Source organism: Haemaphysalis longicornis, unplaced genomic scaffold, assembly GCF_048455015.1.
Source record: "Haemaphysalis longicornis isolate Haplotype H1 unplaced genomic scaffold, Haemaphysalis longicornis Haplotype H1 scaffold_10, whole genome shotgun sequence".
In the NCBI taxonomy this organism is placed as follows: Eukaryota; Metazoa; Arthropoda; class Arachnida; order Ixodida; family Ixodidae; genus Haemaphysalis; species Haemaphysalis longicornis.
In genome coordinates this window covers 99506071-99521585 of record NW_027526204.1, presented here as the reverse complement: position 1 = coordinate 99521585, position 15515 = coordinate 99506071, and the positions used below count along the sequence as shown (strand labels likewise).

Sequence of the window (15515 nt, the reverse complement as noted above, 5' to 3'; positions counted from 1 at the left end):
ACATCGTCAGAGCTACGCTCCTTCTTTTAACATGGATTGCAACATCCTTTTGTGGATGCAGCCCTGTCAGGTGAATGCGCACACGTCACCTGCCTGGTAAGCTTCTGATCTACTTTTCAAACAACTTGGTTCGCCATCCATAACTGAATGAACCACTGCAGGTTGCGCTGAACATGTGCACCTGACATTTCCCCTCTCATCCTTGCCCATGAAACACCCAACTTGACGTCATCCTTTCACCACCTCAACAACAAGCTTGGGCCTCGAAACTGGTGCCATCTAGCTCAAAAGTGCGCTTACGCTGCCCACTTAAAAGAGTACCACTCCCCAACTTCTCTTTGCTCCTTTTTGAACGTTTGATTGAACGTTTATTACCATTTGTCACATGAAGTTTACAAACCCAGATTGTACAAACACCTTTGCTCCAATTTATATTCCCCTACTTGCAACCTTTCAGAATCCTTATCACAACGCCTTTGTGCCCGCAGTCAGTCTTAACAGACTTGATCATTACTACGGAGCCCGCGCAGTGCAACACACTTGAGTTGTCTTAAAGAACTCTCACTGCACGAGGCCTTTATCTATTCCCCCAGCAACACTGCAGTGTGTAATTCCTTTTAAAATAAGTGACCCACTGTGCACAGGCCAACACATGTTACTACCATGCCTCTTGCCCCCACAGAAATCCCATCGCTTATTTAGCGACAGTTTTTTTGCTCCATGGGAAGAACGCACTTTCATTAACATTCTCACATGCCACACCCCAACTACACTCCTTTGTCACTTCCCCATAACCTAGAAGAAAGAAGGAATAAAGAAAACGATAACTGCAACGTAACGAGAAAAATTAGTGCAAAATTGCTGGGCAAACAAAGCTGGGTAAAGCGTGAGCGGTGTAAAAGGCAGGGCTTCCACGAGGGAAGCAAAAAAAAAGGGCAGTTTTAACGACTGCAGCCCTACAGTAAAACTTCGTTACAAGAGACACTGTTACAAGAGACACTTGGTTATAAGAGACATTTGAATGAAGGCGGTTTGGTCGGTTTTCCTATGTTCGCCATGTTAGCAACTTTGCATACAAGAGACCTTGGTTACAAGAGGCACGTTTCCTGGGTCCCTTGAGTGGCTCTTGAAACGAGGTTTTACTGTACCACCAAACACAGGCAGTCAAACAAAGCGATGCAAAAACGCAAGAGTGCCAAACGGGGGGAAACAAAAGAGAAAGGGTGCACTTACTTGCCGCACAGCCGTGCCCCTTGGCCACCGTGGTGGGGAAATCAGGTTTCAGAGGGACAGGAAGTGAGGGGCATGCTGTGGGGAGGAGACGCATGCGAGCGGGCGTGCAACCGGGTTATTAGCCGGGGGAGGGGAGAGGTGCAGGGAAAGGGTTAGGGCACAGCTACTGGGAGCACGTGGCAGTGTAGCACTCGCTTCCTTAGAGGGGCCACGAAGACGAAACACAGGTTTGCTTCATTGAAAGAACTGCTTTGTCCCCGTAACAACAATAGGAATATCATTGCGAAGTTTGGATAAATAACCGAGATATCAAAAACAAATATGAGGCAGTGGCGACTCTTGGGCTACTTTCCAGCGATGTTGCTGTGATGTTACAGAATCGTGTTTGTGTGATTGGTCGCTGCCAACCAAAGCCATGACGAGGAAAGATGACCGGGCAATTGTAGTCGGGCCTTTGGTTGCATTTGGTTGTGTCACTCGGATGCTGACATGCTATTGACACCCTGATAACTACATTTTTAGTGCTGACACGTTTTGCGTCACATCTATCCGTATTACGTCACTATTGCAAAATTCCCGTTTTTCAATATATCTTGCTTTTTTTTTTTCAGTCAAGAAATGTCTTTGATGGCTGGAATAGAGGTGAGGGAGTTACCAAAGGATAGCTCTTTTTCAATTGAACGAAGCTGTATTTTGTCTTCATGGGCCATTCAAGAAAGGAGCAACAGCACTGAGCACAAAAGGTCAGGGAGCAGTGCCTGTCCCGTCGTAGTTTCGCTACAACCCTTTTGTGTCGCAAGATGCTGTCGTCAGGCTCAACGAACTGCTGCCACCAGGGCCACTCAGAGGTGGACTCAGCAACACCACCAAGAAGAGAGGAGGCCGTGGAGAAAGCTCTCGGTGAGGGCTGCCCCAGCCAGTCACCGACGGTCACCGCACCATTGATGCACGGCTTAGTGACCACTTGCGTCTCCCCACTTGCTAAATGGTTTTAATTTGATTGCAGGGTTTAACGCGCCGACGCAGCGCAGGCGATGAGGTGCGCCGTAGTGGAGGGCTCCGGATTAATTTTGATCGCCTGGGGATCTTTAACGTGCGCCGAAATCTCGTACGCACGAGCGTTTTTGATTTTCGCCTTCATCAGAAAAGCGGCCGCTGTGGCCGCGAATCGAACCCATGTCCTCGTGCTCAGCAGCACAACGCCTTAGCCACTGAGCCACCGCGGCAGGTACTTGCTAAATGGGACGATCAATACAGTGTGCCAATGTGCAGTTCATAATGCCTCCACCAATGGCATTAAAACTGAGTCAACTCCACACCTCTCCTCTCTAAAAGGTGATGCTGGGATGAGGGGAGGATAGGTGAGGATTGTGCAGAGAAGCGCTAACACCAACGCCACCAAAACTTTGAAGGAACAAAAGAAAAAAAAGAAATGGTTAGGAACAGCAGCAAATTAATAGTTCTGCCAAAACCAAATGTGCATGCGGGAAGCATAAGTAGTGCGCTTCAAACTTAACTATTAAAAACACGTACTTTTATTTCTGCAATTCGGATGCGTCACTTTGAGTGTGTTGAGTTACACTTGACAACATGGGAACAAAACACCACGGTAAGTTGTCACGAAACTTGTTTGTGAATCCCATCGAAACGTTCAATTAAAACATCTATATGACAACAAAGCTTGTAGGTCCTTTTTTTTTGTATGGCTTTCATAACACTTTGTGTGCAATGGGGGGATTTTCAAAAGAAATGACAGAGTATTTACGACTTTCTGAACTAGCTGCCACTACTGTACACTTTGCTCAGTGCTTTTGACCTTACACAGTGCCGTAACTGTACGCTGTTTTAAAATCTACATGGGCACATATCAGAAGCATTATTTTACCTCCCTCATCATTTAACTAGGAATTGTACCAGCCAGAAACTCCCTTCTACAGTGAAACGCTATGGCCATTTATGCCACTTTCTTCAAACACTTTTCCCTTCTTTTTTTTTGTCAAATTATATACAATAGACTCGCAATAATTCAAACTCGAAGAAACCCCAGGATTTTGTTGGCATCATCAGAAGTTCTAATCATGACTAGGGGCAACATGCAAATTTTGGTTGTTGTGAAACATTCCCATATATTTCAATAATACAACATTTGTACAAGATACTGAAATGCTATTCACACTTTGAAAAAATCACGAATCGATGACTGCTTCATCTTTGCGTGAGAGGAGTTCAAAACAAAGTTTTTGCGCGTGCGGTCTAGCTTCGACACATGCATTCAGGCAATTGACTTTATTTGAGGCAGTTAGTGATAAAACGACGCAAATGCGCAGCTAGAAGCGGCAAAGGTGGCAAATGTTTTCCGGCAAGGACAAGCAAAAAGTACGAACTAACCGAATTTACCCACTGGAGCAGTTTGAATTAAGTGGCTTAAAATACTGTAATGCAGAAGATTGGCGATGGTCCTGATGCTTCCAGAGAACACGGCCAATCTTCTGCATCACAATGCATTTAAAACATAGCGGGCCCACCAAAATTTTGAAATTTCTTCAAGTTAACCGAAAGTTTCAATTACCACGACTCTACTGTATATATTTTTAGTCTTTCATCTATGCTGCAACGTGTTTCAAGGCCAGTGTAATCTGTCCCAATTTTTATCATTCCCTCGATCAGTAGACCGCACGCTTAAGTCGAAACTAGATCCACGGCTAGCATGCTACAAAGAGCAGACTTCTCCCGAACAACTGCAACAAAATTTTCAACATTAACAAGACATCACCAGAGACGCAAGCTACAATAAAGGTGTACATATCAAGCGACATGCACTAGCATAAGCTACCCTTAATGCAAAAGCAAAAAAACAACAAAACAAATAAAATAACAACAACTTAACAATAAACAAGACACTGTGTTGCGATGCAAAGCCAGGGAAGCAATTGTAGCAGCGCACGTGCTTTGCATCAAAGCGAAACGTTAGTAACATTAACAAACTACACCCGTGAAGACGTTAGCGACTGTTAGCAGTCATTAAATGCAAGTGAAAGCAAACCTCCTGAACATTCAATAATCGTTCTCTCTCATTTTTTCCTGACATTTCCTAATAATTTGCCAGGTACTAAGATTTGGGCATCGAGGTGACAAAAATGCACAAGCAGATTATTTCATTATTCACGTTCCTTTAGCTTTGACAATTTTCCTGCGCAAAAAAGAAGAAAGCATCGGTCTTTGGAGTCAGTTTTTCTAAACAGAGATGCGCTGCCGATTTCAATGTTCACTTCAACAAAAGCTAGGTCTTCAAACATTCCAAAACTTACCACTGAACAAGTGCATTTATATAAGTAATAAATATAAATGTTTATTGGTTTTGTCATCAGCTTGCCATAGGCAGATTTAAGTTGAGCGATTAAATGCATGAGAGTAAGGCCTAACAATAGAAAGAAAAAAGGTATACCTATGTGCCACAATGGTAAAATGAACAATGCATGGTGCCCAATATAAATGCATAGAAAAAAATGTGTACCAATAAACAAATATAGTTCTATACAAAAATTGTTTTTGCCATCCATACAGTGTTGCTCGACAGTGTGTTTCTTTTTTTGATGTTCAAATTCGACATGACTCCAGGGGTCCTAATCTGAACAAACAGCAATAGGCTTTGAGAAATGATTTAAAATGAAATACTTTCTCTTGTATGAACTAACATATTCTCCATTAGAAGTGCAGCGCAATTTACCAAACAATCAAGTCAAATTACACTGTTTGTCAACAAACCCCTTTACTAAGTCTTCCTTGTTCATCACCGCAGTTTTAGCTGGGCTTTCAGGAAGCCTGCCAACACACTTCCATTACTATCATATTGTCCAAATACTGCACTAAATTGAATTAGTACAACCAACGCCAACAATCGATCGAAATCTTTTTGTTCTGAATACAAAAACCAGAAGCTTCTAGTTATTGCTTTTGCATAAAATAATTTCTGGTCGTCAGCCTGTATTCTATAAACCAGCCCATCCTTATAAATGAGCACAGTAAAATTCTTGTACTCCTCGAATAGAAATCAAGTTGACCCCAAAGCAGTGTTTGTTCGATCTATGACCTCCGGTCAATTAAAAAAAATTGCAGCAGAATTTCGCCGTCAAGGCTTGCAGAAGTGTGCAGAAGCAGCAATAGAACTTTTGTGTGAACAATGAACAAAAAAGTTTAATCCATACAAGCTATCATTTGAAGAAGCAGCGATAAGTTGGTGTGAACCAACGTTATATTTTCTGTCCTAGTTACCGATTTGCGGTTCTCAACTAAGTAACAAGTGGTTCCTAAACAAAACGACCAAAATATAAAAACTACCACAGGCCCCTACAAAAGTTGAAGTTTGCTCTAGGAAAGAACATTCCTACAGGCGTCATTTTGGGGGCTTACACGAACCAGTTAAGTAAATGGCAGCCAATTAAACCATCTCCTCACGACCGATTTTCTTTACGACAGCGAAACATCGAGGAATGAAGCAGTGCAAGAACGATTTTTCGTGACGAATATAGCGGCGCAGTGTCACAAGCCCTCACAAAATATTTTATGCAGTGCAGAATACAGCAATTTAAAATGAACAAAAAACAAGAAATGAGCAAGCACGTCGACTGCCTCGAAAAACTTCCTTCTAGCAAGTTTTTCAACATTTCTGTCCACCACGCAAACATCGCAGATGACTAGAAATAATGAGTGTGCAGTCACAGCAGTGGCAGCAGCAAAGCGCCGAATGTGTGTGCGGTTAGTCGACATGCAAGCCAGGTCAGGTCGGGTCAAGCCAAGCCAAAGCCGACAAAACGAGTAGGACGATACAAAGGCCGCCCTCAGATGTGCGCAATGTGCACCTGGTAAATGTAGTCCGAGTCGGTCTTGAGCGAGGAGCAGGACAGCTGGTGGGGCAGGCTGACGTTGTCGTCCTCCATGGGGTCGTCCGTCTGCGCCTTGTACGAGAACATGATGCTGGGCTGCGAGATGCTGCACGGTAAACAGATAACCCCCGATAATGTTGGAGACGATAATTACACGGTGAATATCACATATTGTTCACATCGACCGTTCGAAATGTCAAAATGTTCGACCGTTCGAAATGTCATACAAGCCCAACAGGAGTCTTCAAAACGTGTCTGGCTTTCATCTTTGCCACGATGGGTTTTAAGGGAAGAGCACTTTAGCAGCTCGCTTTGTCGTCGTAGCTCGCTCGCTGGACCCAAGTAGATCCACACGGCGTTCCGTCGTAGCGGCTGTCGTCGCGGCGTAATCAAGAGGATTCGAAAGCGAAGTGGTTTATGTAGTCATAAGCGTTCGAAACTTGTGAATCGCTGGTGCTTGTCATACGTTTTTACGTTGTTTAGCGCAAAGAAAACTGCAGGTACATTTGAAGCAAAATATACGTAATTAACCGGCAGCGCCCGCGTTCATTTAGTTAGGAACGCTTTTTGGGTTGGTTTTTGCGGTAATAAGCGAAAAAAAAAAGTGGCAGTGCAACGCCGGCGTGTGTGGGAGAAAAAGCAAGCACAAAAAGAACAGAACTCCTCCCGCTGGCGCAGTTTCAGGCAGGGGGCGCGTGAGCACTGCGAAGGCAAGAAATTTTAATTGCGTTGGACAAATTTACGTTGAATTCATCAGGAGAGGAATGAGACAAGACGGCGAAGAGCGTGATGGGTGGTAAGAGTGAGCGGATAACGGCGCCACAGCCCATAATGGTGAATCACTGCTCTGCACTTCCGTCAGCTTTGACATTGAGTGGAACGGCTTTAATTTTTTGGGTACAGCCCCAGTATGTTCATGCATTACCTTCCACCGGATGTGTGTTAAGTACACATAAAACATAAGACATCATGTGTGTGCTTAGAATGCGGGCTACTGTGTTTGTACTTCAAAAGACTGGGGAAGGCATACTTAGTACGCCAGGTGCCTCCTCCCCCTTCAAAGGCACGTACTCTTCCTTTCCATCTTCAACACTTCCCGCCATTTCTATATCCATAATTTTTGGCTTTGTTACTATTCTTCCATCGCAAGACTGCCAAGATATTTCAATGCAAGCCAACAGCTTGAACAAACAGCATTGGTAGTGGTTGTGGTTTGCAGGAGAGGAAAAGGAAAGGAAATGCGCTAGGGATATTTTGAGCTTCGGCAGGGAGCTCACCTGCATACAATCCAGTGCAGGGGAAGGGAAGTAGAGGGGTAGTGACATATTAAAGTGGAGAGAGAGAGAGAGAAACAGAGAGTGAGTGAGTGAGTTAGATAGATAGATAGATAGATAGATAGATAGATAGAGAGAGAGAGAGAGAGAGAGAGAGAGAGAGAGAGAGAGAGAGAGAGAGAGAGAGAGAGAGAGAGAGAGAGAGAGAGAGAGAGAGAGAGAGAGAGAGAGAGAGAGAGAGAGAGAGAGAGAGAGAGAGAGACCAGACTCACCTGAAGAAGTCAGCGAGGAATGTCTTGTACACGAGGGGGGTGAAGATGGTGAAGTAGAGGTAGCTCGTCACGTCCACCACGCTGTCGGAGAGGCGAGAAACAGAGAAGAAGAAACGGGCACACTATGAGAAGGAGGTCAAAAGGCAAGGGACGGCCATGATGTGCAAACACAAGCGAAAACAGCTCTATCTCAGCCAGAGTTTGCCTCCAAGGCACAGCAGTAACAAAAACTCAAGATGATGTGACACCCATGTGCATCGTTCGCTTCTAGGGAACTGTGCATGACGACGCCTGCCGCTGAAAACATTACGCGCAACAACTGCACGAAAATGTATCCCACACCTCCTCTTTTACGCGCAACAACTGCACAAAAATGTATCCCACACCTCCTCTTTTACATGTGATGAGACTTAACGACGAAAAGTGAGCTCAATGTTTTTAAGAGTTTTCGGCAATCCCAGTTGCGACACTAAACATCAGGCAGGTCTGCTAGTTCAAGTTTCTGTCAACAGATGGTAAGTGAACCCAAAATTTCAAAAACAGGAGAGAACTAACTCATGAGATGATTGATCGATTGATTGTAGGGTTTAACGCACGGACGGTACACAGGAAATGAGGCACGCCATAGTGGAGGGCTCTGGATTAATTTTGACCCCCAAGGATCTTAAAAGGAGCCATGAAGAGAAAATGCAAGTTGGTTTTATTCGAAAGATTTCGTGTTTTATAGTGCCCCCAGCGCTTGTCCGGATACAAACGGTGCTTTATTCACTGAGAAATTAAACAATTTAGGTTAAAATTTTGATTTTCCCGCTCAATCGTGCGTTTTCGTGGTCCCAAGTGACATCACTGAAACCGACCGCTCTGCAGCCTAGAGTACCTTCATTCACGCATCCGTCGTACAGGGTAGAGACACGTATACGCTGGCGCCGCCATTTTCGGTTGCTCGCTCGCCGCCGAAGCAAGTAATTGTGTCAAAACCGCGCTAAAATTATCGCCGCAACGCGGTTTACTGAAGAAGTTTGAATCATATTGTCTGTTTCGCGTTGCTAGGTCTCGTGCGAAACGAAAAGAATAACGCGTTGAGCCCGTTGACCCAATTGCGGCGGCACGGGACCGTTCAAAGGTTGTCTCCACCCTGTACAGCGGTGTTGGTTTGTTCCCGCGTTTCTTTACGTTCCGTAACCTAGATGGCGCCACCATACCGTGGCAAGCGTTTGGTTTGTTTTTGCCCGCATTTAAACCTGGCTTGTTTTTGTTCTGGGAGAAAATATTCGTTCCCTGAAACAGTGCTCGCTCGACAAATGGGGTCACGTAAGACACCGTTGCTTGCGTCAATCGGCCAGTGTCGTCTGAGACAACCCCAAGCCCCGAAGTGCTCTGCAGCGAAACCAAGCATGCTGCGCGCAGTACCAACAGCAGAACGCATCAGTACTTCTATGTTTACATGTGCTTTCGTAACTTCCACTGTTTGTCCCATCATTCTTATTGCTTTGTAAAGAATGTGCCCTAAATTTAAGCGCAAATCGCTCGTTCGTCTAGTTTGTAAGTTCTACCTAATTTGTGTCTGCTTCTGCCAGCCTCCACCAATCGCAGAGCTTAGCTCATGTGACGACATAGGTTCTGTTACGGGAAATGAGCTGGTGGGTCGCATGACCATTCCCGTTTTTCCTAATTATGTAGCTTATTTGAGCGAAGTTTACGTTAAAAGTGGTGTCAGTATGATTCTAACGAGACAATCTTTTGAATGAACTAAACTTGTGTTTTCTCTTCATGGCTCCTTTAATGTGCGTCAAAATCTTGAACACACAGGCATTTTCGCTTTTCGCCTCCATCAGACAATCGGCCGCCGCGGCCGGGAATCGAACTCACGTCCTTGTGCTCAGCAGCCCAATTCCATAGCCACTGAGGAGAACTCATGGGTCACTTTCTGATATGTGATAGGGCTTGAGGGAGTTTTTCAGGTGTATGTATTACGTGCGTCTCTTCCTTTCAGTCTGATCATGGGTGTACTAAGTGGTGGGAGGGTGGTTTCAGCAAAGGAAGCAAAAGAACTTCCAAAAGCAATCAGAAACACGTTACAGCCAATTTATATCGTGTTGTATGCGATTTTATCAAAACAATGTCATCGGCCTTGTCTTTCGGACATCCTCTCACCGCACTTATTGCAAGCTCTTTTGGAGCCTTCGACCATTTTAGCCATGGTAATTGCTTCCTGGTGGCAGTTTCTGCCTCATGAAAAATGCCACCCGCCGCACTCGTTACGAGTGACCTGCCAGTCGTCGTGTGACCTGCAGGCAAGTCCTGACTACCTGCACCAACAGAGATAGGCACTTTTACACTGGCGGTTTCAAAGCATTCACACAAACCAGGCTCTCCTGCCTAGAGAGGTTTAGGTCCACTATTGCAGCTGACACTTGATGGTCCACACACCCGCACTGCATTTTTGCGAGCAGAAATGCTTAGGAAACTTCTTTCGATTGTCACACAAACCCAACAATGATCAGGTTTGTTACGAGTGCGCTCTCGACACAGACTACGAGTACTTCAGCTTATGTGTGAAGCTGTTCCACTACTCCCAGGTTAAGTCAAAGGCACTGATTAATTTTAAACACTGACTTCTTTCACTCGCAGTCCACTTGCCAATGCCCGTCTGCTGCCATGGCTCAAGACTGGTACAAGAAGAAACACTGTCTGGCATGCCAATGCATCACTTTCGCCTTTTGACACACCAAGCTAGGAGCTCCTTTAGTCTTTGTTGAGTCAAAAATTAAATGTTGCAACATTTTTCTCGCACGATTACTGCAAGGGCCACAGAAATGCAGGATTCCCTCAGAGTTGCTTTATCATAAAACTGCCCTGATGAACCTGCCACGCATTTTTTGCCTAGCTTAAAACGTGGTTCTTGGCATCACGTGTGTGTACACTTCTGGGATGCCAGCATTGCTAGGCGATTTCCACCGCTACCGAATCTACCTCACAGAAAAACTTCACCGTCCCTTCCTGAAGAAAGTTGAGAGAAACGTGGAAGATTTCTCACAACAGAACTGCGTCAAAAGTGCGTCAGAACCTTCAGTAAACGTACGTCCAACCTTCACTGAAGGTGCATCCAATCGATCGTCAATTGATTGATTGTGGGGTTTAACGCGTCGACGCAACGCAGGCGATGAGGCGCGCCTGGGGATCTTTATTATGCGCTGAAATCTCGTACACACAGGTGTTTTTACTTTTCACCTCCATCAGAAAAGCGGCCGCCGCGGCTGGGAATCGAACCCGCGACCTCGTGCTCAGCAGCACAACGCCTTAGCCACTGAACCACCATGGCGGGTCAATCAATCGTCAAACCTTCCAGGACACGAATTGCAAATGAAAAATAAACCCATGCAATGACTTCTCGTGCCCTGAGTAAATGCATCTATGAATGATCTAAATGCGCAACGATACATGGTTTACGAGATAAAGGTGTACTATTGTACTCCTCCTTCATGATCGGTGCGTATATCATTGTCTTACTTAGAGCTGTTCCTTTTTTGTGATTCCTGAGTAACCATAGTGACACAACAGAAGCCTGGTTTCACGCACGCACTGCGTGTCCAGACATCCTATGAGAGCTTTTTGGTCCACCAACTTGTGTACGGGGAAATGCTTTAGTTTTTGACAGGACGCCATCAATCCCACTGAGAAACCTTTCGCTTAAAAAAAAATACACCAATTCTTGCGCCTTAACAGCTCTGCCTCAGTGACGCCCCACTGATTGTATGACTGTTTCACTGCAGTGTTTAGATATGCCCACATTATTGCCATGGCAGCACCGTGCAGTACACATTTGGCCTTTTCCTTGCATGACGAATTTCTCCGCCCCTTGCAAGCGTCTTTCAACACATAAAAAAAAAAAAATCGCGGTGGTTCAGTGGCTAAGGCATTGTGCTGCTGAGCACTAGGTTGTGGGTTCGATTCCTGGCAGCAGCGGCATCTTTCCTGATGGTGGCAAAAAGCGAAAACGCCCGTGTATACGAGATTTCGGTGCACGTTAAAGATCCCCAGAGGGTCAAAATTAATCCGGAGCCCTCCACTATGGCGCGCCTCATCGTCTGTGTTGTGTCAATGTGTTAACTCTTTCCTTACCGCGCCTATTCAATTTCGATCAATTTTATCGATGGATTCAAGTTGAAATTCCCGCGCCCCAACGCGCTCCATGGACGTGAGGCGCCATCTGAAATGAAGTTCAGGAAGCACACAACCCGTGTGAGTTTCGGTTTTGGTTTCTGGAGACCCGGTGGTTTTTGACCTTGCTGGGAAGATAAGCGAGCACCTAGCGATAGCGGCAGCCATGGCAGCGTCGTCGGGCGCCGGGTTTGAAAGGAGTCGTCGTGTTTCTCGCGATTCTAGCGTTGCTACAGTCGATTTTTCTGATGAAAGTGGTAGCAGTGGCCCTGAAGAAGATTCCCTATCATCAGAGTTTAGCACAGACAGCGATGAAGCCCTCAATCAACCTGGAACGTCTTCGTCAGCTCGACGGCGAGTTTTTTTTTCGGGATTTATCGCGTTTTTGAGCGCCTGCGAGGGGACCGAGCGTGTTGTCACTGTTATTATCTCTATCCGCAGGGTCTATACGTCCTATGGGCGCGATTCAATGCCTCCAGCTGCACAACGCGTGAAGTTTTGTCCAAGACGGAGACCAGGGGTCGATCTGGGCATGGCGCGACGAGTGCTAACTTTTTTTTTGCTGTGCTAACAATTTTTTAAGTGTACTGTTGAAACTTTTAGGATAGTTAGCTATATAAATGTGCCACAAAACGCATATCTTGAAATTTTTTTACTGACTAATTTGTGCCCCCCACGCTCACTTTTCCAAAAAATTTTTGCGGTAGTTGCAAAAATTTTGTTGTTTGGGATATTTTTTCTGCTACTGTGTTGCACACACACGTTTTATACTCATATCATTAAAAAGCGCATTTATTTGTCTACATTTTGGTATATTACAATAAACATGAAATTTTTTTTTATAAAACAATAAAAAAAAAAAAAATTTCCTGCACCTTATGAAAACGGGTCTTTTCCTGGCGGTAAGGAAAGAGTTAAACCCCACCATCAATCAATCAACCCTTCAAAATGGCTCGCAAGAAATGCGTTCAGAGTGACGCGTTCACATTCACAGGTTGAGCACCCACCAGACCCCCTCGCGGACGTCGTAGTAGTACAGGCCCGACCCGGTCGCCTGGGCCAGGTTGAGGAGGGCCAGGAACAGGGAGTACCAGTAGAAGCTCTGCTTGGCTGCACGTGAGAAAAGAAAAGTAGATGATCACTACTCTTTCCTCTCGCACAGTGCCGGTGAAGTGAGTCTCTGCCTCCACCAAGGTTACAGTGTACTAGAAGGTAAGGTGTGTCGTGCGGGGAAAAACCAATGGAGAGCGCGGGTCCCTTTTGCGATGAAAAAATTGTATGGAGAAGCAGGCATTCCCAAGATAACTCCTGTTGCAGCCAGCGACACCTGTAAGTTTCTAAATCAAATTTTTATAAAGCTTTGTGCCATGAAATAAAGAAATACGACCATTTAGGGCAATAAATAAGGCTTAATTTAACAAACAAAACTTCTGAAACCAACTGATAAGCAGCGGCCACCAGGGGCGCTGCTGACGACAGGAGTTCCTCAGCGGAAATTTTCATCGCAAAAGGAACACCCCTAATCGGCCCCGAATGACACACCTCTCTCTTCTAGTACACTGTACCTACATGCCACAAGATGATCGCAAGCAACTGCAGAGAAGTCTGCGAACCAGCCTTCCCTCCTACCAGACCATAGTTTCTTAGTAAGTATACTAGACAGGAAACTGCACCTGGGAATTCATGCCGTCGTGGGGGGTTATGGGAAGACCCCTGCTTCTGGCTTGGGCTTGGCCCAAAAATTGGATTTTTCAGCGGTTTTGGGGATTTGCTTTCTTCACTATGCATCAGCCCGTCTACGAGCTAAAAGGTAGCCGAAATCCTCCCTGTTCTGCGGTAGCCGTGAGCCGTAACAACTTTGTGTTCACTGAAAGAGCAGGCAGTGCGTGATCGTACCCAACACTGGTCATACCGGAGTTGAAGGAGCGCATGACTGAGCGGGTCATATGGAGCCGCGAATGTTGTAGCTGACAGAAAAAAGAAAGAAACTGTGGCGACCACTGCGCACAAACCTGCGCAGCCTCCGTCTCGTCACTGTTTAGCCCAGCGTGACACGGCCACTCGCTGCAACACGTTTCGGATAAGGGACAGCGACACCGCAGTTTCGCCGGAGGCTTACGTCACCACTGGGGTCGATAAAACCCAAGCCGCTAAGCTCGAGATTATGATTGTTCCTCTAACCTTTCGAGCGCAGGCCGGCATGCTTGCCCCGCTGCTGCTTCCACGTTAATAAACAGTTATGTTTTACGTTGGGATGCTGCCTTCTACCGACGCGGCACCCCACAAAACCAAACGCACTTCGATGAAGTCAAGACACGACAGATGCAGGCGCCTGCATCCGTTCTATCTTGTCTTCGTCCACAACTGTTCTAACGCCATGTTTTCTTTTTTCTTCAAGTGTGGAGCCACTCACTCAGCAACAAGTTTAGTTAAACTGTAGCTGACGGTCGGTGCACCGGTTCACTACGAAGGCGACGTTTTCGTACGCACGCTCAAAAACATTTTCAAGCTCTTCAAACAATTTATTCTTTGAAATAATGGTAAAATGTTCCTAATGAGTTCCCCCCCAAATTTTACCATTTTTGGTAACCACCAGCTTGGTCTGCAGAATAGTAGGCACAACAGTTCGACAAAAATACGCTTTACGTCCTGTTTTCTTAGCTTTAAAAAAGCGTGTTTCATTTTCCTTTTATATAATGACACACCATTGTTTGCATTTTTATGGCACTGTGTTCGAATATAGGGCCACTAAAACGTTTCAATCCAAGCCACTGACGAAACTAAGGCAAGCGCATGATATAATGGCGGCCCATGGTGACTCAGACAGCCTTGATATGAGCAGCACAGACGCTAGCCCAGATTCCTCTCCAGTGTATATAGTAAGAAGCTCTATGTACCAGACCACTCCAAGAGCTGCTCAAGTACTTATGAGCCTCGATAACTACCGTTAACATTTTGACGCGCAAAACTTTTCTCGCTTAACATTGTGAAAACATTTTTATGATTAAAAGGACTTCCGACATCCCAAATATCAAGTCAGAAAAAATTTGGTTCATTAGGACGGACACAATGACCCACTGGGCACTGGCTACCCAGTTGAACAAAAAAGCTAACTTCATCAGCACGATTTATGGTTGAAGTGAAGACAATAATGCAAAGTTTGATTGCTATAATTTGTAATAACAACGAAATTGCACAATTTCGCTTGCCTGTCACTAGGAGCCGCTGCGCTCGATGCGAGTTGTTGACAAGCATAAACAAAACTTTTTTTTTTAGCACATGGAAGCACCGCATTTTCACGCGCATAACCCACCCCTGCATATAATCCGCACCCCCACTTTCATTACGCCAGAAAAGAAAAGAAAAAAAAAATCCTCGCATATTGCCCGCACACTTGATACAGGAAAAGCTGCACCAAAGCTACTGCTCAAGCAACACATCACATACTATGTAGGGAGAAAAAGCGTATATATAGCCAGTAGAATACACTGACTGCAGGGGAGAAGTCACAATTCACTCAGTGTCACTGCTCTTGCTGGAGCAACCACTTGAGCCGCAGTCCTCACTGCTGTACACAAGGTCATCTTCCCGGCCCAACGCGCATTGCCGTGAAGCTGCACTCAAGAAAAAACCCCGCGTATTATCCGCACCCCTACTTTGCAACTGAAATTTTCGCATTTTTGGTGCAGGTT

At 45.4% G+C, this 15515-nt stretch overlaps 1 protein-coding gene across 2 annotated transcripts in view; it reads right to left on the bottom strand.

Annotated features, from left to right (window-relative positions):
* LOC144158946 (transmembrane protein adipocyte-associated 1 homolog) overlaps window positions 1–15515 on the bottom strand; it is a 75176-nt gene that overhangs the window by 11184 nt on the left and 48477 nt on the right. Inside the window, exons 9-12 of one of the 2 annotated variants that reach the window (XM_077690150.1) lie at window positions 12831–12933; window positions 7663–7743; window positions 6093–6222; window positions 1234–1308 (exon numbers count right to left, since the gene is read on the bottom strand). In XM_077690150.1, coding sequence (XP_077546276.1) covers window positions 1282–1308; window positions 6093–6222; window positions 7663–7743; window positions 12831–12933 — 341 coding nt within the window. In that variant the 3' untranslated portion in view covers window positions 1234–1281. Of the gene's footprint in view, window positions 1–1233; window positions 1309–6092; window positions 6223–7662; window positions 7744–12830; window positions 12934–15515 lie in introns of those variants that run through there. The other variant, XM_077690149.1, reaches the window with a different exon arrangement.